Here is a 25744-nt window from a genome sequence, read left to right as displayed (position 1 = left end):
AACCCTGCATACAGCTCCCCTCGCACCGAAATCAAAATGAACTCCGTCATATCTGCATTTAAGGGTAAAAAAAGCAGCGCGGCCAACGGAACTGTTGCTGGAGAGACCAAGCAGAACCAAAGCGGTGGGCTCATCAGCATAGCCGTCGGCGGCGGAGTGGCCAAGAAGAAGACGGTGGCCCAGAGCAGTGGCTACCAGTACCTGCGGCACATCCGCGAGATCGAGACTGCCAACAAGCTGCTTTCCCCCGTTGTGGTTGTTGCTGACGACGGGCCGGCCGGCAAGGCGGGTTCTGTCCCGGCAAAGACGACCATGGCAACGGGGGTCGACATGGTGGACCATGTCTGTCTGCCCGCCACGGTGAGACTGTCCAGTGCCGAGACTTTATCCGACTTGAACATGAACGGAAAGGCCGTTGGAGCCGTGGGCCCTGCCACAGCAATTGGCGACAATGCAAACCCGGAGGTGGGTGACCCCTGGATTAGCCCCCCGCTAGCTGCGACGACGGACGACGAAGACCTCTCTGAGCATTCCAATGCCGCCTGTACCAGCACCAGTAGCTCTAGCGAACATAGCAACAGCACCGTGGTGCACAGTCCAACAGTGGCGGAGAGCACATCTGCCTCCGCGTGCGGGTCAGCATCGGCATCTGCCCCAGCCAGTCATCCCAGTCCCAGCCTGAGTCAGCACAGTCAGTCGTCGCTAGCCATCACCTGTGAGCCGCACTCGACCTCCACCACCACGCTGTCTTCGCTGGGATCAGACCTGGGCAATGTAAATGGAAACAACATACCCGCATTCCTAATGTCCGCCCCGGCCACTTTGCCCATTAGCGGCCAGATGTCCACGACCAAGGCCCTACCGGAAGCCAGCTCCGCGGCCAGTACGCCCAAGCACACGCGCTATTTGAAGCCGCGTCTCAGTTTGAGTCGCGGGTTTAACCAATCCATGCCCTCAGTGCACGGGAGGTCAAATCTCAGTGTAATGCAGTCGGGCGACGGAGTGCCGACTGCCGCCCCTGGAATTTCTGCGAATCCCCCGAAACGTATTTCCACGCACCAAAGAAACTTGAGTTTGGATTTCAGGTAAGTCCTGCCTGTTACCTATTATTAAGTTGGCTAAAGGGCCTAATTTGTTCCCAAATTAATCTGTGTCTGTAAATCGACATACTAAGTAATTTGGCAGTGCAATGCAAAGCTGATCCCACAGCAGTATCTCCGGGCAATGCCGTCGACTGGAGCCACCATAACAGCACCAAGAATTTCAATTGGTCGGGCCAGTCGTCATTTCGAATGAAACATAGACTCCTGTTATAGTCCAGTGCATTTGCAGACGCCGAAAGGGACTTTTGTATTTACATTAGGTAGTTATCAGTCCTTCCTGTGGACCTAGGTTTATCGTCCTTGTTTTTCTCGGATAGAACAGAATTTCATCCGATTTTCATTGATCTTAAGTAGCTTCGTTGCATCGTTTATTTGGGTCGCTCTGCATCCGCTTTTTGAGGCCGAATGCGGCACACAAGCTGGAACAGCACATGAAAATGTAAATAATCTTTGGACAAATATACTGGCTATGAATTTTGCGCGTGGTATTTCGATAGAGCCTGCCAAACGTGCTCTTGACTGCATTGTTTCCGTGGGGGCGCATAGAAGCAGATTTTGTGCAAAAAATCAGCAATGTGTGCCGACTCTTTTGGCATTTTTCATGGTAAATGCAGTAAATAAACAAGTCAACAGCTAGGCATAGTATACATACATGTATTCACATACATATGTGGCACATGCCCACACAATCCAATGGCAGAAAATTGAATATGCAACAGTGCAGTTGCAACGGTGCAGTTTTACATACTTTCTTCGTCCCTCTCGCCATAAAGCAAATTTAATGGAAATGTTCTTAAGATCTCTGCGAGAGGCAAGAGCATTGTTGCTGGTCATTTATGTGGTCATTATCGATTGGAATGCAATTGAAGTAGGTGCGGGCACTAGTTTCCTGTCAGGTGTCGAAGTACATAGGCTTGCTGTCGAGCATAAAATGCGGCGCGTTAGGATGAAATGGAAATGAGATGGCCAAAAAAATTTTTTTTTGCCTTAGCCCCATCACCCAAAAACACTTTTACGGGCAAAGTTTGGCTGACTAAAACCCCGCTTAACCTCTTTGAAAAGCTATTGCTTTCCTCTGCCGCCGGGCTGTGTGTATGTACACAGATGACGTGCCACACCCTGTCTTTGTGGAGTGCGTGCGCCGGCGAAACGCTTCCGTACGGATGGTCGAGCTGACCCACCCCGTTTCACCTTGGCGTAGGCAGGACTCCTTTTCTCCTGCCTGAAGCAATATTCACCGCTCTCGTGCCGCCGATTGTGCGGTTACTTCTTTTTCCCCTCTAAAATTAATTTCGTTAGATTTTCGCTTCCTTTAGGTTCTTCTGAGAATTCTTAATGTTTGCGACGGAACCTTTTGCGTTTTTCCAATGTTCAACTATCATAGAATCCTAAGAAAAACGTGCGGAAGGACGTATCAAAGTTATGACTCTGGCTGCTGCCAAACTATTGCGGAAGTCTTGGAAATTGTTTTCCTCTGAATGAATAGTAAAAGATCCAAATGCAACTACATTCGCATGGAAAATATAAACGCTTGGTCCGCATCAGAAAAAGAGCTGGAAAACTGCTATAGATAACACTGAATGCAAACGAGCCGAGCAGTGATGAATGGCAAGAAAGCTAGGGAGCGGAGTGCTTAAACAAGTCGTCGACCTCTGTGAAATGGGAATAGTATCCGTGAGCACTGCCCAGTTTAGGCAAAACAATAAAGGCTCAACGCCCAGCTAGTGGGCTTCTGGGATTTTTTCGTCCTGACGCAAATCCTGAAGCGTTATGTGCGGATATGGAGATGGGCTCAACCATCGGCCAGAGCCTATCAACATCCACATCGCAGTCAAGCTGGGCGAGCGTCGGGAGAGACGAAAGCTCGGCAAATTAAAGCAAATGCGTAGTAATTGACGAGACTACTAATGTGGCTTGGTATGGCTGGAATTTGATTTGCACACGAGTCGGGTGTGGAAGCCGTTTTCGTATCTCAACGCCAGAGAGACCTTCAACAACAGCCACAGGCCAGACAGACCGTCATTGATGTGTCGATCGCCAGCAGATGGAAGCACGATAAGTGACCCGCATGCAAAATGAGATGGCCCGAATGTTGGCTGGTGCTGTAGGTAATCAATCAGGCTGAGATGGGGGACCCGGCATGGTCAGTGGTACGCGTATCAGCACTAGGAAGCACCCGATTCAACCCCACACATCTGCCGCAAGTGATAATACAGAGATTGTTGAACCCGCTTTAAAAGTGGGTTGGCCGGTGCAAATCGTAAATAGATCCCCGCCGAAGGTCGTACTCCATCCCTTTGGTTAAAACTGTAAGGGCATGGCAGGCCGGGTCGGTTATCAAACTTCCGCGCTTATCGCTCTGCCTCATTGCTGTTCACGTAATGGGTTTTGCGCCGGAGATAAGGCTACTTGAGCAAACACCTAAGATAACTAGAACGACTTTTCAGTGTTTGTGGCTGACTGCCGCACTGTACTGCAGTTTAAGTTTTTGATTGCAAAAATCATATCTTTCAAACCAAATTAGATTCGCAAAGGGCATATAAAAAAAGTGTTTAAAACTGTGTAGCAGTTTTCGGAAGATATTCTCTCTAAAAGAATAAAGTTTCTAATTTTGTAATGATTATTAATACTACTGCCTCATATAACTGGTGATTGTAAACATTTGGGTTTTAGTTCGAATTGTCCAATTTTTATACCCGTTACTCGTAGAGTAAAAGGGTATATTGTATTCGTGCAAAAGTATGTAACAGCTAGAAGGAAGCGTTTCCGACCCTATAAAGTATATATATTCTTGATCAGGGTCACTAGCCGAGTCGATATAGCCATGTCCGTCTGTCCGTCCGTATGAACGCTGAGATCTCGGAAACTATAAAAGCTAGAAGATTGGCATTTTGCATGCAGATTCTAGGAGTTCCTACGCAGCGCAAGTTTGTTTCAAAAAGGTGCCACGCCCCCTTTAACGCCCACAATCGCTTATATACGATTTTAAAAATTTAAATATTTCGGAAAAGTAAAAATGCAGTTTTATTGTGTTTATCAATACCTATCGAAATGTAGAAGAAATTTTTCAAATCGGACCATTCATTAAAAAGTTATGCGTGATCAAAGTTTCTATCTCCATCTCCCTCGCACTCCCTTTACCTGAGTAACGGGTATCTGATAGTCGGGGCACCCGACTATAGCGTTCTCTCTTGTTTAATATGTGTTAATTCAAATCAGTTGAGCCTTTGGCAAACCAAATGTCAATGTTGTTCTTTGATAGGATGCTTTAAAAGAGGCTCTAAGGATCAACAAGGCCGTAAAAACCATTTTAAAACAAATTTCAACAATTTGGTTTTTAGTACGTTTTTACTCTACCGCGGCACTGTGCGCCGGAGCTTTCGACGACGTCATGGTCTCGCCGACTCGGTCTCGCCGCGAGCTTTGACTCAAACCCGCGACCAGCTGTCAACAAAGGCCCCAAAAGCTGTTCGATTAGTCAGCCATTGTTGGCCAAGCACTCGTGTAGCTTTTCGCCTCCAAACTTCTGTTTCTGGCCCTCCGCTGCCCCCAACTATTTTGCTGTGTTTGGGCTTTATGTTTCACGCGCATTGTTCTCAGTATGTATTTCCCTTTCATGTGAATGTTGCTAATTTAATTTGTAGGGAATGGCCGCCTGGCCAGGTTTTATCGTCCAGCCAAATCGCTCAGAGCGATATGATAATTGCGACGTAGTGTACGAGTGAGTTTAAAGTGTGTGTACCCGAGTGCCCTGGAATTTCCAAACATACTGATTGACCGCAACAGATGCATTGATTTTTTCACATTGTAATCCGTGTTTTCTTGCAGATCCATGGGTATACTGCTCCCGCCCGTGTCGCAGGTGACCAACACTCGCATCAATCACACGCAGCACCACCGCAATCGCAGCCTCGACAGTGCCCTGCAACGCATTCCGGAGGTGAGTAGTCCTACCAGGGCCTAATTGAGCCAATTGGCTCTTCCCCAGACATAAGCCCTAACCTGCTCCTCGACAACCTGGTTGGCCGCGGATGCACATACGCAAACTTGAAACCCACACCCGCAACGACAGCAGTAAAACCTGGAAAGTTTCTAAGTCTCTATCTAAGCGTGTGTCTGTGTGTGACGCGATGTTTATTTTTGTTTTTATCGTTGCGTTGCTGGCATTGTTATACACTTTTGCACTTACCCCAGTGCTAAATATTTGTGTACTCTTTTCGTTACCGCTCCTGCCTTCTCTAAACTATAACACAGACTGGTCTTCGTTGTTTTCAGCTCCGTGTAAAGCTATTCATAACCTGATTTACAAAAATTGCTTATCGCCCATCCAGGTCGAAGTGTCATCACCAAATGCAGAAAGCGAGAACACGTTCTGCTCCTCGTCCATTCTCGGTGCGAATATGTGCTCGAAGATGGCCACGACCGCGGCGAATGTGACGGCAGCTCTGTCCCCGCCAGCCACGCCCACGCCCACGCCCTCCCCGATGTCCGTGGCCACTTCGACGGCAATCTCGTCCACGACTGTGGCAGCCAGGGGGATCACGCAACACCCTGTGCCGAAGCATCAGCAATCGATTTGTCTGGCCGCTTGTAGGCCCAGTGCCGTCGGTAAGATGCATATATTTTGTAAGACGACTCCCTCTTACTTATGGTTACGTTTTCCATTGCAGGGGAGTCCTGTCCAACAATGCGGGTGCGGCCAAAATCTAGCGAGTCGGTTGCGGGAAATGGACAGGAGTTGATCGGGACTATTGTCAGCGGGACCGGAAACGGCGGTAGCAGCAGCAACAACAGCTGCAGCAGCGCTGGCAGCAGCAAAAAGCGGGAAGATCTCACCAGTCTCGGATCGGACGACTCCGGTAAGTGTTAGCGAGTTGTTCAAGTCGATCAGTCGTGCCTTTTGCTTTCCTGTACAATAATGTGAGAAAAACCCCCATTCATACACAAATCCTGCATGCAGGCATCATCTGTGGCTCAGAGTCGGACCAAATATCCCTGAATCGCATATGCCATTCACATGAATCGCTCGATTCGGGTGAGATGGATGCGGACGCCGATGCAGAGGAGGAGTGCGTTGACCTCATGGAGACGACGTCCATCGACGAGGAGTACAACACGCAACCAGACCATCTCTGCTTCTATTCCCCACACACGGCTTCCACCGAACTGGACTGTCGCACTCTGCGTCCGTCTCGCAAACAAAAGCGCCAGCAGCAGCGAGCCCTGGAGCAGGCCAATCCAGTCTCCCAGGCTCCGCACAATGATGCAGACACCGTGGATGCTGGCGTCGACGCCCGAACTCGGTACCGCGTTATGAACATGTCCCAAGCAGCCATCAATGTTGAACTTGGCGAGGCTTCCAATGAAATCGAACCAGTGCTGGACGACAGGAAACCTGTCCAAGATCACATAGCGACTGCGGATTTACCGAATCCAGATGAGCCATATCCGCCACCATCCCTGCCCACGCCATCGGCCACCCCCACGCCAACTGCCACGCCCACACCAACGGAGAGCACCAAGAACGACCAGGTTCTATTTAAGAACTTCTTTGGGGCCACTAAGAACGCTATCTTCCGCACAGCCCAAAGCATTATTGAAAACCACGAGAAGAAGAACGCTGCCAAGCAGAAGGAGCAGCCCGATCACTCGACGGCGTTGGCCTTAGTAAGTTCACCAAGCGGAGGCAGCACTTCGCCACAAGAACAGATCAAGTCACCTACGGACATTTCCAAAAAAAAGGAATTTTTTAGTCTGCTTACGTCGAATTCCAGCAAAAAGGCGGCCGCTGCCGCGGCAGCGGCTGCAGCGCACTCAACTGCCAACACACCCACGGAATCGCATACGGCACTTGCGGACTTCAAGCTGCAGCAACTGTATGACACAACTGCCGATTCAAAACTGAGGGAGCGCACACTCAACTTACGTCTTCCTGGAGCTGATAGTGAAGTTAATGAAGGAGCACTAGCAAAGTCATCTTCATTCAACTCGCTACACAAACTAAAGCTCCCTGTTCCAGGGGTCGTTAAGTACTTCATCAGCGAACGAGCGCCGGTGTCGGATTTGCTTCGGAAGCCGGAGAAAGGTCAGAGCGGACTGTTGCGTTTCTTCGAGTCGCCTGTCTTCAACATACACTTCGCTGTTCATTACCTCTTTTACTCAAAAGAACCGGGAGTTCTTAGCTTTATCGGCAATAAGATATTTAGCTTTCCGGACCAGGAGGTCGACCTATACATACCGCAACTGATTGTCATGTACATTCAGATGGATGAACTAGCCGAGGTCCTAGATCCATATCTGACCATAAGGTGTCGCAAGTCCGTGGACTTCTCGCTCAAATGTTTGTGGCTCCTAGAGGCCTACAACTACCAGATAGACACCCTGGGAAACTCGCACAGCAGCTCCCGGAAATCTAAGCTGGCGCTCATGAAGGAAATATTCTCAAAAAAGGAGCAGAAGCAGACTCAGAACGAAGCTAAGTCTGCTGGCACAGTCGGGGAGCCGATCGTGGCCTTCGCCAAAAAAACGCATCACCGTTCACAGTCCGATGCCACAGTGCTGCTAGCCGACTTCCGCTCACCTCACACATTAAGTATATCTCACCGTATGTATCAGCAGCCGCCCTACACAACGCAAACGCTTCCCACCACTCCCGCCAAACTTTGTCTCGGTGATTTAAGCTCGGGACACGCCTTCGACAACGGATGCACCTGCTTCGAGTCGGTGCGAGGCCAAGTGAACGGCCTGCTTGGACAGAGAACGCTTTGCAGCTGCGGAGCTCCAAAAACGGCGCCTCAAAAGGAGTTCATGAAGGCCCTGATGAACGTCGGTAAAAAACTCACATCATTGCCTTCTAAAGCGGAGAAGACTTCAGCGCTGCGGATGTTCCTCAACTTAATCAACAAGAACCTGCCCGCTCGAGTCTGGCTTCCCCTCTACTCGGACATCCCGCATCACGTCGTTCGTATTACGGAGGAAAAGACGGCGGTACTGAACTCGAAGGACAAAACCCCGTACATCATCTATGTGGAAGTGGTTGAAATTCCTGACATTTACACTTCTCCTCTGATACCCAAGATGATGCCTTCGCTGCGGCACACAAAGAGCGAGGAGCACCTGGAGGGATCCTGCCTTAATTCACACCAGCACCTCAGCTGCAGCCACACCTCCAGCAGCAGCAGCAGTCAGCAGGGTTCAAGCTGCCGTCGAAAGAAGGGCGCAGAAGCGGATGGCGGTTGTGGCGACTCTGCCCCTCACAACTTCTACGGCAACGCACTTTCGCTGGGCGGACTTCATCTCCAAGTGGATGAAGTGTGGACGCAAGAGGACGACGACATTACGGCACAGTACCTTAACATGCGAAAAGTAAGCGAGCGAGACACCATTTCACAGATGTCACTGGACTCTTGCGATTCACGGGACCAAGGTGAGTGGATATTTCAAAATAATGATCTATGATCCATTATAATCTGACCACCGCTATTTTGGACAGGTCCACCAATCGTCTTCAATATTGGAGACGTGCGCTTACGTCACTGCAGCAACTTGAGCTGTGAGAACACGAAATCGTTCAGCAACGACCCAGAAGATCCATCGGCAGCGGCTCTAAAGGTTTGAACTTCAAAATTCGTTATTGAACTCAAATACATAATTACAGCATTTTTTAGGAACCCTGGCACGAAAAGGAAAAGCTTATTCGCGAGTCCTCTCCCTACGGCCATTTATCGAACTGGCGGCTGCTTTCCGCCATCGTTAAGTGTGGCGATGATTTACGTCAGGAACTTATGGCTACACAACTGTTACAGGTATGTGGTATAAAAGTGGTTTCGAAGGAATAATGAATGCATAACCCTAAATGCAACTTATATTTTGCAGATGTTTAAAATTATTTGGCAAGAAGAAGAAGTAAATCTGTGGGTGCGCCCGTACAAAATCGTCTGCCTGTCGAATGACAGTGGTCTTATTGAGCCCATTCTCAACACTGTCTCCCTGCACCAGATCAAGAAGAACTCTAACAAATCATTGAGAGATTATTTTATCGATGAGTACGGCTCACCCACCGGAGAGAGTTTCCGCCGCGCACAAAAGAATTTCGTCCAAAGCTGTGCAGCCTACTGTCTCATTTCGTATTTGCTGCAAGTCAAGGACAGGTAGGACTAGTTTTTTATCGGTTACATATTTTTACTGACGTTCACCAAATTATTTTAAGGCATAATGGCAACATACTTTTTCATTCGGATGGGCACATCATACACATTGACTTTGGATTTATTCTGAGTATATCTCCCAAAAACCTGGGTATGTATTTTGCAATATTTGAAGTTATAAGCTCAATTTAAGAAATATTTGGCTGTTACAGGATTTGAACAATCGCCCTTTAAACTTACTCCGGAATTCGTTGAAGTCATGGGAGGCACCAGTTCGGAACATTGGCGTGAATTTAATAGGCTTCTTCTGGTGGGGATGATGACTGCCCGAAAGCATATGGATCGTATTATAAACTTTGTGGAAATTATGCGCAGCAGTAGGTTCCAAACCAAATGGTCAACAAGTTTTCCCGCTATAATATATATATATTTTTTTTTCCAGATGCTCATTTGCCGTGCTTCAAAAATGGATGCTCCGGAACTGTTCAGAATCTCCGTAAGCGCTTTCATATGAATTTAACCGAGCAAGAAATGGAACGAAAAGTAGAGCAGCTTGTACAGGACTCGTTGAAAAGTCTGTCAACTAAACTGTACGATGGTTATCAGTACTACACGAATGGCATATTGTGAGAACGGTTTTTTATGAAGATCTAAGTGGGTAGTAACAATTAATAGATTGAAAATGCCAAGCTGGTAACCAAAACTATGGACTGACTTTTTTGTAAAGGATTAATTGTATATTATATAATATGTAATTATCAGCGACAAAAAACAAAAAGAATGAAATTGTACCAAACCTAAATTTGTTATCGTAGCTTAAATCGTTCGTTGTGTGCGCTTGCATTGTTGAATTAGCATATTGTGTATGTTTCTAGCTTTTAAGAAAAAGTGTAAATGTTTTGGATGTAGATTAAGTTTGTCTGAGTGAAAACGCGATTGTCGGCCAAGTTTTCCATTTTAAAATTCATAATTTACTGCTTGTACATATATATATTACAATTTTCAATAACCAGGCTTACATTTCGAAAACTTTGGTTACCTATTCATCCTTATCTAAATTTTTTACTCTGGGCTTTTGTTATTCACGATATACGTGTAAAGTCATATAATTCCAATACTTATTCATAAGTGTAAAGTTAAACACTAATGCCACTTTGCTGCAGCTTAAAATTTTAATACAGCAATATAATCTTTAAGAAAATCAATTTAATTATCAAACAACTTTATATAATTTTAACAAAAATATGCCACGAGTACATACAGAAATAAATAAAAGGTTTAATTCGCCGTCAACTCTGTATGTATTTGCCCATTTAACCAATTATTAAATCCTAATGATTTGCTAAGATAAGATATTGCGGTAAAGAACGAAAATCAAAGCATACGAAACAGTACTAAAACAAATAGCTAGGCACTGAAAGTGAACAATTTCATGTTTGTAAAATAAGGTGAGCAGCACTATTGAAATACACATGCATGAGTGTATATTTAAGTTAAGATGCACGCAAACATTAGCTACAAGTATTTCAAAATGTAAATGAATATTTCTACAAATTTATTAAATAATTCGACTAAAATAAATGAACATATTCATATACAACAATATATGCTTTATATATACATATTTTAACTCTTCTAGCGATTATTATACAATTATAACGTATTTTCGTGGGTAATTCGTAACACGAATAAATAAACAAGCCATTTGCGCATCTTTTGATTGCGTTTCGTTGCAAAATAACGGTTGCCTTCCACAGAGCTTGCTTCCTATTTGTCGAATAATGAGGGGAACATGGAGGGGCACTTCGTTTTAAAAGCTTGCTTCCTATTGGTGGACCAATGGGATCGCTCCATTCAATAGCATTTTTAAAACCGAGCATCCACCTACCAAAATTTATGTTCGCCTGATGTCACAAATCACGAAATTAGCTATGAAACGGCAATTTTAAAAAATTTTGAGCCGAGTTGTGGCCCATTTTGTCGGTCAAAACGAGAGGTTTCTCGATTTGAGATACCAGGCGAACAGAAATCAAAGTAGGTGGCGTAAGCAAATTCAGAACCCAGCAGCCCCCAAATGCAGGCAATATAAAATTATGATGTCATGAACGCAATGATCGGCTGCCCAAAAGTATGCACCAAAAAATTATAATAATTTTTCCCTGCATACTTTTGGCCAACCGATTTATAAAATTTGTTGTATTGAAATAATATTTGTTCTTTGGCCCATGCTAAGTCAATAAATTTTGAAAGTAAAATAATTTTATTTTTTAATGTTTAAAAGTTTTATTAAAATAATGCAAAATGCGACTAAAAATGCATTTTAAGGTAGATAATTAACTGTCCACACCCGTAGTCATCAGCTTTAATTTGTTGAAGTTATTTTAAACAATTAAGATAATACGGTTTTGATATAAAATGGTATGATATCGTCCGATTACTGAGCGATTAACGAATGCACTTAACGGTGTACGATTAACTTTTCTTAACGCTTACCTTAACGTATTTACAATAAACCTATCTTAGCACTAGCTACATGTCGTCTACAAAATCCAGGTCCGCCTCCGACTCTCGAACTAACACCATCTGCTCTAGGCGGTTGATCCGTCTTAGCATCTCCTCCTTTTCCCGCTGAAAGGAGTCTGCGCGCCGGCGCAGTTCTTCGTTTTGGCGCCGCAGCTCATGCAGCTGCCGACAAATCTCGGAAGATGTCAGCAGCGGCATCACGTTTGGAGGCTTTGGCGAGGGCAGCTTTGTCGCACTCAATAGAGGTTTGTTGGGCACCACCCCGTTGTTCGTTGGCCCTTGTCCAGATCCTGCCATGAGTGAGGGCCGCAGCTGTATTGTCTGCACGGTCCCCACCTGTCCCCTGAGCGAACTTGCGGATGCCGGGTGGTTCGCAGGCAGTGTAGGTGTAACCACGGCTTCCTTCAGGCCTTGTGACTCATCTAATATGGTAGTGGGCTCCAGGGGTCTCTGCAGGGATGGGAGCTTTAACTAAAAGAAGAGAAGACGTAAAGTCTGTTTACGTTTCTTGCATTCTTCGGCGGCCTAAACTAGAAGGTTATAAAGGCAAGCTAATCTAAAAAATAGATGAGTGAAACAACCACCACATACCTGTCGAGCCTGCAGCTGGCGCATGTTGACTAGTTTGGTGCCATCGGGAAGTTGACGAACCATTCCAGAGCTATCATAGGGTGCAAGATTTGTTAAAATTTGTTGAAAAAAATTGAATCAACCTACCTTGCCAGCGATGCGGGTATTTTCTGTAGAGACTTTGTCTGACTATCCGATCCGCAGAGCTTTTTGAAATCAGTCAACGAGATTATGCGTATATTCTGCGAAAAAATTTTATTTATAATGGGAATGTGCAAGAGAATAAAGAAAACCAATACCTTGTTCTTGGTAACCCCCGCCGGCGACGGAAGTTCTTTTTGTCTAATGACATTCATGCGAATCTTCTGAGGGGGTGAATTGTTAACATTTGGACGCAGAGCGACGACCGGAGGCCTAAGATTGCCGTTTACGGATTGCTTGGTACCAAGGCCTGCTTTCGTTTCGTGCAGCAGCATGCGTCCACCTTCGGAAAGGACGAGTTGGCGTCCATTCTGCAACGCTGTGTTGAGCATTTCTTTCGAAGCCTCGTCATCGTTTTCCTGCATCATGTCTGCGATTCCGTGAGTTTTCAGCATGTTTAGGGCAGAGTTCCCCAGCGCATTGGTATCTGCAAGGGCTCACATAATAGGATTTAATTTTTGTTGAGTCTTCGAACTATTAAACTCACGCCCTCGTAGGTTTTCCAGGACATCCATTCGTTCTTCCACCGACATTTCCCGATCGTCAAGGCTTTTCGTGTTTTCCGGCTCGTCCATTATTGAGTTGACAGCTTCACTGGTTTCTTTCTGCAAATCAAATGTGGAAACTGGTATTAGCATTTATACCCACGAAACACTGTGTGGGTGGGTGAGTTTTACAGTCCAAATTAAAGAATGTTAGAAGCATTTTAGGGCTTTGGGAATTTTCATAGCAATCAAATACGGAATGTCTGAGGTACATACTCTGCTCTTATGCGTTTGTCGCTGGAGTTCGGTAAGCCCAGCCAAATGCAGCAAGAAATCGTACATTAATTAGTATAAGTGGAAATGACAAAAACTGAACAACTGAAGCTCAACTAAGAGATATCAGACTAAAGTGAAACCCAACTTGCGTACTCACCTCGCTTTCCTCGTTGAACTTCTTACTAGCCTGCGCCTGACGCGCCGCCTCGAGTTCCGCCAGCACATCCGCCTGTTCCGTGTATACGGCCAGTCCGATCGGCGTCTTGCCGAACTTGGAAACCAAGGCGACATCTGCTTGGCACTTGAGCAAGAGTCGCACAATGCTTTTGTGCCCCTTCTCAACGGCCCAGTGGAGCGGAGTCATGCGAAGCTGGGAAGGCAATACATTGAGAATGTTTGAGCCCATGTACTGTGTGGTTTGGATATAGACTTACCATATCCCGGGAGTTGACGCTGCACTTAAGCGCAAGCAACAAGCTTACCACCCGCTCGTGCCCGTAGTAGCAGGCCAAGTGAAGCGGCGTCCGGTCGACCTTGGTCTTGGCGTCCATGTTAATCCCACCCTGCAGGAGAATCTCGCAGATCTCCAGCTGGTTATTCATCGCGGCGAAGTGGAGCGCGGACATACCAAGCCAGTCGGATGCGAAGGGGGCTCCGTGAGCCAACGCCGCCTTGACGCCAGCCACATCGCAGTCCCTGGCACACTGGAGCAGCTGCTTGCCCAGGTCCACGCATGTTGCGGGTCCCAGCAGGTTGCCTTTCTTTTGCTGGGCTTCTCCTTCAGTGCGCTAAAAGAGTCTCCACGTTAATTTGGCTCAAGCTCAGGAGCTGCGCTGCCTTGAAACTCACAATCTCGTAGTGCATCAAGTTGGAGTGCTCCATCGGATACACAATATTTCCGTCCGCGCGGAGAGTGGCCACAACTTTGCTTGTGCCGCTGTGGCTGTGCATCTTAGCATGCGAAAACTTTCAGCAGCAAGAGGGGGACTCTAGTTGGCATAACTGCAATTAGGTGTTTGCGCTTAAGCCAGGATTTGCAATAAATATAATGTTTACGTTTTTAGAATTAAATTTAAAGTGTGACAGCTCGACGTCTTTCTTTCAAATACCACACCGCGTACTTTAAAACACCCTAAAAATATACCGAAAATAAGCCCCAGACTTTTGGTTTAGAACTTGGCTAATGCTTAACGCGTCTGGTATTTATTTTACACGTTAAGAGTTTGAAAAGTCAGGAAACTCATTTATAGTTCTTGTTCACGGAATGGGGCGTTTAAATTAAATATAAATTATTGATTTGGATAAATATATATTTATTTATTTGGCATATGGAGCATATTTGTGGTTGCTAAGTGGCTACAGTTGTTTCCGGTTAAGGTTACGAGCGGGTGTTCGTTTTCGATTGGTTTAAAACGTGTACGCCATCTAATATTAATTGCTCAGTCGCATAACGCTTGCCATTTTTGTAAAATTTGTTTTTGGCAAAACGTTTTCATTTATTCATTTTTGTTAAAATAAAGTGCAACAATGGTGCGCTGAGTAATGTAAATAGTTCCATAACTTAAGACAACTATTTTGATCTATTTACATTATTAACGCATTTTGCAATGTTGTTTTATTTCATAAATTAATTTTTTAGTGCTGTACTTAAACAGATTTTATTTCAAGTATGTGTTGTAAGTTAGTTCAGCGCATACTTTTACAGAGAAAATCTTAATATTTTGCAAAAACTAATAAGCTTTTTTTGGGCAAAGTCTATTAAATAGTAAATTGCTTAATGAATTTATATCTCTTGATTAACTTATACTGCCGTTTAAATGATCAACTTATTCTTGCCAACTGTGTGGGCAATAATTTAAATACTAATCGGATACATTCGAGTTCCTCCTTAGAAAAAATTAAATTCGCTCAATTATTCTGTTGATTTTGCTTGTATATGAAATTGTTAACATTTGCTAATTTTACGACTTCAATGACAATCAAACCAATTTCTATATAATACAATATTGTTTTATATCATAATGCGAACGATTTCATATGCAATAATATTGGTTCCTTTATCGATACTTTACTACTTTTATTAATATGTTTCGTACAATTTTATGTAAGTTTGGCATCTTTAACTTTGAATATATGCCCTTGTGGATTGGCCTAGCAAAAACAGTAACAAATGCCATGATAATTTCCATATTTCAATATACGTTAAATACAAGGAGTATGTACTCAATCTCGTTAAAATGTGTCATATTTAAAGTATCTATAATTTCTAAAAGTTTCTCAATATTAATTCTGTGGGTAGTTTTCTTTTCAACTTGAGGGGCTTTTAGAGGTCTCTAAGCGAATGTGAATACACAAACAGAAATCTTGAAATAATTTGCGGGTGTTCATTATCGGCTTATCACGTAACCTAAATATACAAGTATGGACAGGTAATGGGGTTTTTAGACTAGCAGTCGGTGACATTTTTATATAAAACCGCATTGAAATGCAGAAATATAAAACGTAAAATTCTTATTACCTCAATAACATTTGGCTGTCAACAAACCTGTAGCGGACATTGAGGGATTTAAACGATAAACGGCGTTAAACAAAAACAAATATAATTTTATATTGAACAAAAAAGTAACACTACCATAAACTCAATCAGTAGGTAATACTCATTCGACCACCCATTACTATTATTGTAACAAATATTTTTTACCATACGTACGAGTACATTTGCTTGTATCTTGTATGATGAATGCTATGTTTGGGTTATTGCAATTCTATTCGTAACTATGTCGAGCATTTACGCGGAAGAACTGTCCGCCGGCAGTAGTGCAGCTGCGGCTTCGGCCAGTTCCATTGCAGCCACCCGAGCTTCCGTCAGCGTCGCGTCCGCGTCAAATCCCGGCTTATGCGTAGGTGACTGACTCGGTGTGCAGTTGGCGCTTTTGGGTTTACGAAACCAGTTGCCGAAATGGCGCCTTCCCAGCGAACCTGTGGACGTGGTGGACAATATTTGAGAGTTCGCTGGGTCTGCGCTGGATATGCCATCTCTGGACTGCGATTTTTTGGGCAACGTCTCGCACAGGCGGGACGTTGATTTGGCCGGTGACTCCGGCACGGAACTCTCACCGCTGGCAGATGTAGCTCCCGTGGTGGCTAAATCAAAGTCTTGCGCCTCGTAGTCCGATTGGTCAGAGCAATCTCCCGGCCGTTCCTCATAATTGTACTCAAAGCCCGTCATCTCCGATACATATAGGGCTTTGCCGCCAAACTGACGCTCCAGGGCGAGGGTATTGAGGAAGCGGTGCTTCCGGTTCGCCGATCGGAAACTGAAATCATACCATTTGTCGCGCGACTCGCAGTAGATGCGAAGCGAGTTCTTGATGGTGTGCCCAAACATCTTTCCATCCCTCACGTTCACAACGCGACATCGGTCCAAAAAAATGCGTCCCTTGTAGATAAAATGACTCCGCTTGATAATATCACGTTTGCAGTAGACCAGCTGGTTGTCAAATAAGAACAGAGTGTAGCTGCTGTTCCACAGATTCTGTTTCTGGCGCGTAGCATCGACCTGCAGGAAGAAACGAGCACTGTGCAAGTGCAGCGGTGGCCCTTTGAAGTTCTGAAAGCTGGCCTGGTGTCTTGCGATCGTCTCGCTGTGGCGTTTTCCCTCATTGACCGCCTCCGTGATGCCACGCATGGCCTCCAGCGCCAAATTGACAGTATCTTGGGAGTCTGGTATGTCTAGTTCACTGACGTTAATTTTCTCGTAGTCGACGGCGGCATTTGGCTTGGCACCACCATCCGCTACCTTGTCCGCGTTTTCCAATGCCGATTTAATGATCTCGTTGAGATGCAAGGGATAGCGGCAGATGCGTTGCACTGGTGCCAGCAGGTGGGCGGAGAGTGGTAACTCGGCCAAGTTCTCGGACTCGCGGCAGCTGTATATGTTTTTGATTAGTAAACGGTTTTAGGACATTCTTTTATATAAACCTACTTTTCCAAGATAGTACGGGCGTCCTTAACGCGATCGTAAGTCTCAAGTTCGATTAGGGCTCGGGGATATGCGTTGCAGTAGCTTGAGTAGCATAGAAATCCTTTATGCTGAAAAAAAAAATGATAGCACATGTAAAACGGCTTTTATATTAAAGAAAATCCAACTCTCATTACCATTTTAAGAAACACTTTTGCAATCTGGTTTTGTTCGATCCCTCGTCGCAAGGCATCAAGAAACTTTCGCTGGAACTTGTAGATGGTCGTAATGTTGGAAAATATCAGGCGAATACTGCTTGGCGAGAATATATCGATGCGCTTGCTCATGGCAGGAAGATACCTAAATCGGGTCAGAAAGCAAACTTTACAACTACTGCCAATTGCAAGCGACTCGTTATCTTACCCATCACAAATAGATGCCAGCAGTTTGACATAATTAACCTCCGTATCGAGCAGTTCACGTACAGCACTTCGTCGCAGGATTGCATTGTGGTCCAGTTGGGCACTCAGCGGGTTTGGTGGCGATTCAATGACAATAAGGGTGATATTGCTTTGGTCTGTAGTCACGGTTACTTCTGCGTTCTTGGCGAACGTCGCAACAGGAACAGGAAGCGACCCTTCCTCCCCAAGAGTTGTAGCTTCCTGAGCATCCGCGCCAGCGTCAGCCCTGTGCGCGTTAAAGAAGATGTCCGTTTCAGGACAGTGAATAATGCGAACAAACTCCTTAGGGAACCAGCCCAGCTCAGGATCTAAAATTTCCTCCACGAGATTGATTTCCTCCTTCTTAATGCGGCCAAACCACCAAGGTCCAACCTCCTTGCGCAATATTTCAATAAGCATTCCCCGCTCAAGGCCCAGCTCTTGTGGTCCGCCAGCCGTGAAGTTGTAGAGCACTTCTGCATAAATGGTTGGGTAGTAGCTGATAGCTGGGGACCAAAGGGAGATCACATTAGTAGCCGCCGACTGCTCCGACAACTCAATTTAATTGAGTAATTCGCACTCCCAGCTCTAAACCTACCTTCCTCGTTCGACGCGACACTGTCACTGTCGCTGTCGTCAATATCCGGATTTCCCATGCCGTAGGACTCCAGGCCATTTGGTTGGCTGAGCGATCGCGTCGGCAAGGACTCGGGCGCTTCGCGTTCCCCTTTGTTGAACTCCCCCATGTTTAGGTGCCTGGCGTTTTTGGACTTTACAGCAAAGGGTCCGAGAATGCTGCTCGCCTTGGCCGAGTTGGTTCGACGAATTGGACGAACTTTTGAGTCTGCGGCACTGGACGTAAGATTGCTAGAAACAGCAGAAGCCGCTATCCCCTGCCTATTAGGCCCCAGAGCACGAGAGCATTGCTCATCCTGCTCCAGCTCAATCTGGATTCCTGAGTCCCCGGAGTTACACTTGTCCCGACGGTTGAACTTTGTCTTGCGCCGCTCTTTGGACGTGCGCCATATTAGGGGCCCGAATCGGTATTTGCTTGAGCTCGCATCAACACCCTCTGCCCCGTGTTCGCTGGCTGACGTCGTACTGGCCGGAGCTGTGATGGACACTGCTGGTGTTGTTGGGGACGTCCTTGAATGATTCCCGACTATTGCAGGCGGTGGTAACGGAGTGATGTGCATTTGGTTCCTGTTAAAGTTGTTCAGAGTACGTTTGAATTTCTGCAAGACGCCCAGGCCGCCACCTCCACTTCTGCTGCTGGTGTCTGTTACGGCCACATCCGTACTCTCCACTGGCTTCTGTTGCGCCGGCTCTGAGAGGGGTTCTGACAGAGTGGGACTAGAGGCAGCCTTCATTTGCTGCGACTGCAAAAGCGGGAAAAAAGAAAGTTGCATTATTGACCTGTTTGTATAACATATCTAGGGGCAAAACCCCTGACCTGACCAGAGTTGCATCCGTGCAACTAACGCTTACATAGTGCTTCGACTTAAGCGCTACACGGCTCGTCACGCGAAACCACAAATATCTTATCATTTTGCAGCTTGGTTTATGCCCCTTATTGGCTGGGGCTCGGATTATAACAACAATGATTCAATAGCACTCTGTGTCTGCGGCTAGGTACTGTGTGTCGAATTTGTCACAAGAATATTAATGAAAATAAACGCGATTGTGACTTGGAAGTAGTTCACATCCATGTCTGTCACTGTGACGAAGTATGCTGTATTACGCTATTGCCAGATTTAAGAGTTGACTAGGCCAAGCGTTTACATAACGGAATGTGGCGGGGGCCAATTGACCAAAAATCTAACTGACACACATATGTATATGAAATTTGTAGGGGCTGTATAAACTGTGATATGGATGTCTCCAATTTTATCGGGTTTTACTTTTTGTTTGACAATTAAATTGATATGAACAGCAAATGCGTATACTCAGAGAGTATCAGAGGTCGAGATCCGAAGAGAGGGAGGGTACTAGCGAGGCATGACCGAAATACCAGCGACTTATCAGCCCACCACTCGCACAACCCTCAATCGATAAACATAAGATGGAGCAGGGCATGCAAAGGAAGGCCGACCTGAAAAAGGTAAGGTTTCCATCTGTAGGGATGCTCGCTGGGCATGATATCGTCGTTGGGCACGTTAAAATCCACGCGTTCTCTGGCGGATTGCGGCGACATACTTCCAGGGGCGCCCGTGTCGAAATCCCAGAACTTAATCAGACCATAGGTATCCATGAGCGTGGGTATTATCAGCTTCTTCATAGCGGGTCTTGTTTGGTTCTGCGGCCCGATCAGGTTCGCCCAATTGCGGGCCTTCCGCTAGCAGCACTGGCAGGTGTCACCGGGCGAAGCGATAACTAATAACTGATTGGCCGCAATTGCCGGCAGCGAGACTTGCAAATGCCAACCGCCAGCTCTAACGAGTGCTAGTGTCGTCGTCCGGTCGTAAGTGGGCGGCCGGCCTATTGTAGTTGGGGATATCGCATTTAGGGACATAAAGGCGTTGAGTTCGACTCTATCTCCGAGCTCCATTGTCGGGAGTCTGAATTGAAGTGGTTTGATTAGATTAGCGCAGGAATGACATAGCACGAGCCGCTGCCACTTGGCGCATCTGTGGCCGTCTTTGTTGCATGTGGTCGTGCTGGTTCAACCTATTGTCTGCGACCTCGCTACCGGCCGAAGCATTGGCCAATGTCAATATGCAGTTGAAATGCATTGTGTTGCGTGATTAGTTTTTGCAGCGAGATCTACAGGGCACATAAGACTTAAACCAGTGGCGTAGGATGTAAAGCGGCTTTTGACTGGAAACTTAATCAACTAGATGGGAAATTCAATTAATTTGCGCACCCGTTCTTGTTTTTGATCTTATTATTCAATGTCTAATGTTATATTAATCAGAGGCTGTATCTAGTAGAGTAAGTCACTAACGCGATAGGGAATTTTTTTTTTTTTTTAGAGATTTATAAATGATGTTTTACTGCGTGCAGAAGGACTAGCGCATCTAGATTATAGGAATTGAAAGGTGAGTTTAAAATAACACCAAGCGACACATCACCGCTTATTGTTTAACGCATTTCAAGTTTAATTTATATACCACGCCAGATGTAAACAGATCACAAGGAAACGGCTCGGATAAGCCCATAATGTGGATACACTCGGCGGCATTAAACCAGGCTGAAGTGATTTAACAAAAAATTTCAAAAGAATTTTCATACATAAGGTTTTAGTGACCGATCATAATTTGACGGTGACTAACGACGTTGTGCAAAGGAAAAGTACGGGGAAAACAAACACATTCGGAAACATATGTTTTCTCCACATTGACAATTTAATGCTCACTGTTTCTAATAAGCTGTCATGAAGCACAGTTTCGGCGTCCTTTTGGTTCCATTACCGTTTCGCAGGAACGCTCCAAGTTGGTGCCACGAAATGAAATTGGCGAGCCCGTCACAGCGCATGGCAATGCCCACCTCTTGCAGAGATCACATTTCGATTCATTCATGGCGTTTGATAAGCCTTAAGGGGTTTTAGTCGAGCCCAACTCGCTTCAAATGCGGTTGCCGTGTGAGGCATGCAAAGAGCAGAGTGGGGCATTGATGGAAATAGTAAGAAAGTCCCTTTCGTTATGGATGGAGGTATGTCTGCGGTTGCGGCATTGATAGGTTGTAATGGTATCTGCGTCGTTGGTAAGTTTCTTATATGAAATCATCTTAGAAACATATTGGGCAACAATGTACCCGTCCATTGAGCTCTCTGCCACCTTGCTGCTGGCGCAAGGGTGCATTTTAAGTGCATTTAAAAATGCGCCTTAGAGAAAGTTTGGTTTTTACATAGGGAATGTCTTGCTACTCTGTTTTCAAACTTTATACCAGTAATAAAATTGGGTTTAATTAGCTGAGCTTCGGCTGTGAAACTTTTAGGTTTCTAGTGGGACGCTCGCCGACATTGAATGTTTCCACAGATGCAGATCTATAAAAACTGCGTACGTTTTATAGAAGAACTTTACTGCCCTGGCGGTACTTTATAACAGAGGGCGAGGGCATGGTAATAAGCTGACTTGCAGTTAAGGCACTGACACCCTTGAAAGCATTTGGAGTGCATCATGTTTCCCACAATCTCCCCCAGTCCTTCATTACAATCGTATGCTTATAGCCTCAGCCTTCTTCGATTGTTTTACAAAAGATGCGTGTGACTAAAACTAAACATTTGTATATAAATCGCAGCTGCTGCAGCCAGTCTACCAAAATAAATTCAAATTTTGAACTTATGACATCAATAAAGAAAAATTACAGCTGTCCTGGATATGCGATACTATTAAAGTCAACTCCTCGTTCTTATGGGCATATTAAAACGCCATGGGTTAGTAAAAAATAACATGTAAATATTAGTCTTATCCCCCATGCAAATCTCGATGTTTCCTTAATTTCTTGTGACCAACCCACATAAAGATCTTAGGATCTTTTTCTATTGAAAAAAAAAAACTATTTATTACTTACCAAACCCACAGCAAAGCCACTGTTTAACCGTATTCCATTGTTTCCGGTTTTTGGGATTCTGGAAATATACAAAACACATTTCTGTTAAGTGAAAGTTATTTTTCTATTTACAATAGAACGGTAGCGATGGCCACGCGATACCGCGGTGAATTATGTAACGATTTGAGCCGCCGACTGCAGTCGATCAAGCAGGTCGACCTTGCGAAAGGTCTTCAAGCTTTATGTTTGCTCATTAGTCGCCGGCAAAGTAGTTCAGTTTACAAAGCAATTTAAAGATTTCATAGAATAGTGGCCTAAGGTTACGACACTCGGAAAAGGCACTAGGTAGGTTTGCGTGTGAAAATTTGGCGGCAAGAGTGCTCACTTGTTAGTGCAGGTATATTTGCAGATAAAAAAGCAAGAGGTTTAGAAAATGGAGAAAAGGATTTTCTTACTGCCCGAAAAGGTAAGCAAACTTGATCGATTCCATTTCGTATGCTTATTGCTAGCAAACACCATAAATTCTGGGAAATCCGTACGCACAAAAAAAACAAAACAGGCCAAGAAACGACCCTAAAAGGCCTGGTGGTAGGTTTTAAGGAATCAACAGGACATGGTCGCACACAGATAGGAGAAGGCCAGAGTAGCGGAATTTTTAAGAAGTGCATAGTTCATAAAACTTCCTTTGCCATCACATAGCGCAGTTTTCCTTCCTTTTGGCCCTTTCTATCTTGTTTTTGCAGGCCAGGGAAAGATTAAATTTGGGATGCGTGAAGATCTGCAGTCGTCGCAGTGCGCAATCTTGCAGAGTTCCGGCACCGAGGGTAAAATAATCCCGAAGTGCTCTTCTTTGGAGCGACAAACGCTCTACCAGACAGTTTTAGTTTCTTTGATGTGCAGTTCAAGGTTAGTGATGGAGCCTGTTTGATAGCATGATTGTAAAGACCAGTACTCTAGTTTCGTACCCACTCATTCTATTCCCGTTCTTTCAAAATTAGCTCACCGTTGCAAAGTCTTGACCCTTCGACCCTCTATGCCTGCTAAGCGTTTCCTGGGCGTACAGTGGTGGTAAAGTTGTTCTGATTTCACACAATAACTATTAATCGGCTTTTTTATGTTCATTGTGAGCCTGATGTCGACTTTTTTCACTTTGCTGCACTTTACAGTTACCGTGCCAGGGGAATCAAACTGCGGCACTCTAAACTTAGTTAGGCTTGATCGCACGTGAAATGTAACCATAATCAGACTGTTGCACTTTTTAGTCTAAGCGAGCTCCACTTGCTAAATTGCATTCTATTTTATCCCGATGCAGTGTCAAAAGACTTCCGCTGAGCGTCTTTCCGCTTCGTTGTACTGGGGTAGACTGATCCTAGCAGACCCTTCCGGCTGCTCAGTACACTCAATCTCACTCAACAGTCGTGTTGTTGCTGGTATTGCAAAGTAAAATAAGGGAAGGATCTTGAGTGAGTTTAATGTGCGTACAACAGAGGTGCAGTTCCGACGGTGAATGGTTATGCTCTGCTGTAAGACCGTCATCTTCAGCGACAGCTGCTTCTTATAAGCCCACCCCTAAACGGCCAGCATTATGTTTGAGTCATGGGCTCGCTTTCAGCTGCTGCTGTTCGCTTAGGTTTTGATCAAAATTCAAAAAAGACTTAAAATGTGGCAGGTAGGCTCGAGAAGGATAATGGGTAGCCAGTGAACAGTGAGCAAGAAAACATCTGCCGCTGCTGCCACGAAACCAGTTCCTGCTAGCTCTGTCCCTTTTCCCTAATAGCGTGTGTCTAATATACTTTAAGGAAACGTGATCTATCAGCTAGCGATGCAAACCATCTACACGATGGTTGGCTCAGTTGTTTTGACGAGTCCTCTTAAAATCTTCACATTTCTCCAGGTTTAACAGCTGAAATCAATGTTTTTCACCAGCAAAGTTTAAGAGTGGAAACCTTTGAGCGCTAACACTCAAGCGGAAATGCGTGAGGCGCCTCTCTAAAGGAACTACGACCCAATGTGGGGGAATGAAACAGGAAGTTCTGGCTCTGAGAGTTTTTTTAGGGTCTGGTTTGCTATTTGTGAAGGAGCAGGTGCTGCGGTTTAAAAAATTAAATGTAGATGGCGGAGAATTCGGGAAGTCAACTCTAGCTTGTTTCCAAAGCAAAACAGCGCACATTATCGTTTTATTATACCCTTGTAGAGGGTATTATAATTTTAGTCAAAAGTTTGCAACACAGTAAACACATTTCCGACGCTATAAAATATATATAATTGATCAGCATCGTCAGGCGATTTCAGAACTTCGATTTTAATTTTATATCTGTATATTTAGCTGCAATAGGAAAGATCGAAGAATTTATAGGAAAATCAATCCAGCTTCATTGATTTTAATCATCGAAATGGAAATACAAAATATTTAATTTTGGCTGCAAGGATATATAATCTTCGGTTCCTTCCTTGCTTTTTAAGGACTTCAGTCAGAAATCTGCATATGGACTGAAAGATTGAAGTGCAAGTTGTAGGGCAAGGGCAAATGCAATAACTGGAACTAAAACTCAAGTTCAAACCGGTTTCTGCGACTTGGACAAGCGATTGTTGTTACCATACAGGTCTGTTTGTAACGTGACGAGTTGCGAACATTCACTGGTACTACATGAGCAGGAGAGGCGCATCAAGAATAAACTGTTCGGCCAGCCTTACCACTTACACTTTTTAGAAAACAGCTAGGTAAGTGTGTCCAGAAAGCCAGATCTACTTAATCCCAGTAATTAATCACGTTGTGAGCCTGCATGACTAAGTTAAATAAATATTTGCGCATTTTATAACCGGATCTAATTGGATGTTTGTATCATGAAATTTGTATTGAACAAATAAGACTAATAAAATTGAAACTAAACATACCGTCCCCCGAGAAGCTTAAAAATGATTGAAATTTATATATATGAAATTTATATATCAAACGGACAAGGCCTTGCAAAAGTATCGCATCAATAAACGGAAATCATGATATCCTATTATTAACAAAAAACAACGGAGGAAACCAGAATATTCGTAAATTATATTCTCAAGACCGGATCGGTTATCATATGATGCGTTCTAATACAAGAAACCCAACAACTAAAACACCAAAGTATGTCATTTCCAATCGTTCAGTTATAGGCAGCCAAAGAATATCGGCCGATCCTTAGAAATTGGTAGGTTGGATTGATTGGCCAAAAATAAAACCCATAAAAACCAACCCAACTAGCAAACACCAAAGCTAGGCATTGATCAATCAGTTATATGGCGGCTAAGGATATAGTCGTGATCCTATGAAATTGTAGGTCGGATGATTACCAAAATAAACCCGTAGAAAATCCCAACTCAACTTAAAAAACAAAGTTATGGCATTTGATGTTCAGTTATAGGCAGCTATAATAATGGCCCATCGGCTCGTCCGACTAAACACCCAAAAAGACAACTTTGGAAAGTTTCAAGCAGATAGCTTAAAACGAGGGACAGTTGCGTAGAAAGACGGACAGACGGACAGACGGACAGGCTAGACGACTCTCCG

At 44.8% G+C, this 25744-nt stretch overlaps 3 protein-coding genes across 11 annotated transcripts in view; 1 reads left to right on the top strand and 2 right to left on the bottom strand.

Annotated features, from left to right (window-relative positions):
* The first annotated feature begins 35 nt into the window (after window positions 1-35).
* Window positions 36-10853, top strand: LOC108042205 (phosphatidylinositol 4-kinase beta). 3 transcript variants are annotated; one of them, XM_017120384.2, is made up of 11 exons: window positions 36-1085; window positions 4932-5043; window positions 5435-5711; window positions 5774-5962; window positions 6064-8529; window positions 8596-8714; window positions 8771-8908; window positions 8979-9253; window positions 9313-9401; window positions 9463-9627; window positions 9693-10853. In XM_017120384.2, the coding sequence occupies exons 1-11, from the start codon at window positions 37-39 to the stop codon at window positions 9878-9880; spliced, it is 5067 nt and encodes a 1688-aa protein (XP_016975873.2). In that variant the 5' UTR covers window position 36; the 3' UTR covers window positions 9881-10853. The 3 variants fall into 3 exon arrangements, with proteins under 3 accessions (XP_016975873.2, XP_016975875.1, XP_016975874.1); XM_017120386.2 differs by lacking the exon at window positions 36-1085 and adding an exon at window positions 4583-4702; XM_017120385.2 differs by lacking the exon at window positions 36-1085 and adding an exon at window positions 4723-4824.
* Window positions 10854-11523: 670 nt separating this feature from the next.
* LOC108042195 (GA-binding protein subunit beta-1) lies at window positions 11524-14500 on the bottom strand. 3 transcript variants are annotated; one of them, XM_017120371.2, is made up of 9 exons: window positions 14155-14500; window positions 13740-14093; window positions 13463-13675; window positions 13306-13326; window positions 13032-13149; window positions 12643-12971; window positions 12491-12585; window positions 12365-12434; window positions 11524-12244 (listed from the first exon to the last, which is right to left on the bottom strand). In XM_017120371.2, the coding sequence occupies exons 1-9, from the start codon at window positions 14254-14256 to the stop codon at window positions 11780-11782; spliced, it is 1767 nt and encodes a 588-aa protein (XP_016975860.1). In that variant the 5' UTR covers window positions 14257-14500; the 3' UTR covers window positions 11524-11779. The 3 variants fall into 3 exon arrangements, with proteins under 3 accessions (XP_016975860.1, XP_016975861.1, XP_044313419.1); XM_044457484.1 differs by having other exon boundaries at window positions 12230-12268; XM_017120372.2 differs by lacking the exon at window positions 13306-13326.
* A 101-nt stretch (window positions 14501-14601) lies between these two features.
* Window positions 14602-25744, bottom strand: part of LOC108042191 (rho guanine nucleotide exchange factor 4) — a 39020-nt gene continuing 27877 nt past the window's right edge. The window contains exons 1-7 of one of the 5 annotated variants that reach the window (XM_017120356.2): window positions 23201-23569; window positions 22219-22276; window positions 18305-19085; window positions 17690-18212; window positions 17464-17626; window positions 17291-17397; window positions 15889-17234 (exon numbers count right to left, since the gene is read on the bottom strand). In XM_017120356.2, coding sequence (XP_016975845.1) covers window positions 16094-17234; window positions 17291-17397; window positions 17464-17626; window positions 17690-18212; window positions 18305-19085; window positions 22219-22276; window positions 23201-23436 — 3009 coding nt within the window. In that variant the 5' untranslated portion in view covers window positions 23437-23569 and the 3' untranslated portion in view covers window positions 15889-16093. Of the gene's footprint in view, window positions 17235-17290; window positions 17398-17463; window positions 17627-17689; window positions 18213-18304; window positions 19086-19194; window positions 19758-19798; window positions 20333-22218; window positions 22277-23200; window positions 23570-25744 lie in introns of those variants that run through there. The other 4 variants (XM_017120354.2, XM_017120355.2, XM_017120357.2 and 1 more) reach the window with 4 other exon arrangements.

The sequence above is a fragment of the Drosophila rhopaloa genome, unplaced genomic scaffold, assembly GCF_018152115.1.
Source record: "Drosophila rhopaloa isolate 14029-0021.01 unplaced genomic scaffold, ASM1815211v1 contig_159, whole genome shotgun sequence".
NCBI lineage: Eukaryota > Metazoa > Arthropoda > Insecta > Diptera > Drosophilidae > Drosophila > Drosophila rhopaloa.
This window is presented reverse-complemented; position numbering and strand designations above follow the sequence as displayed.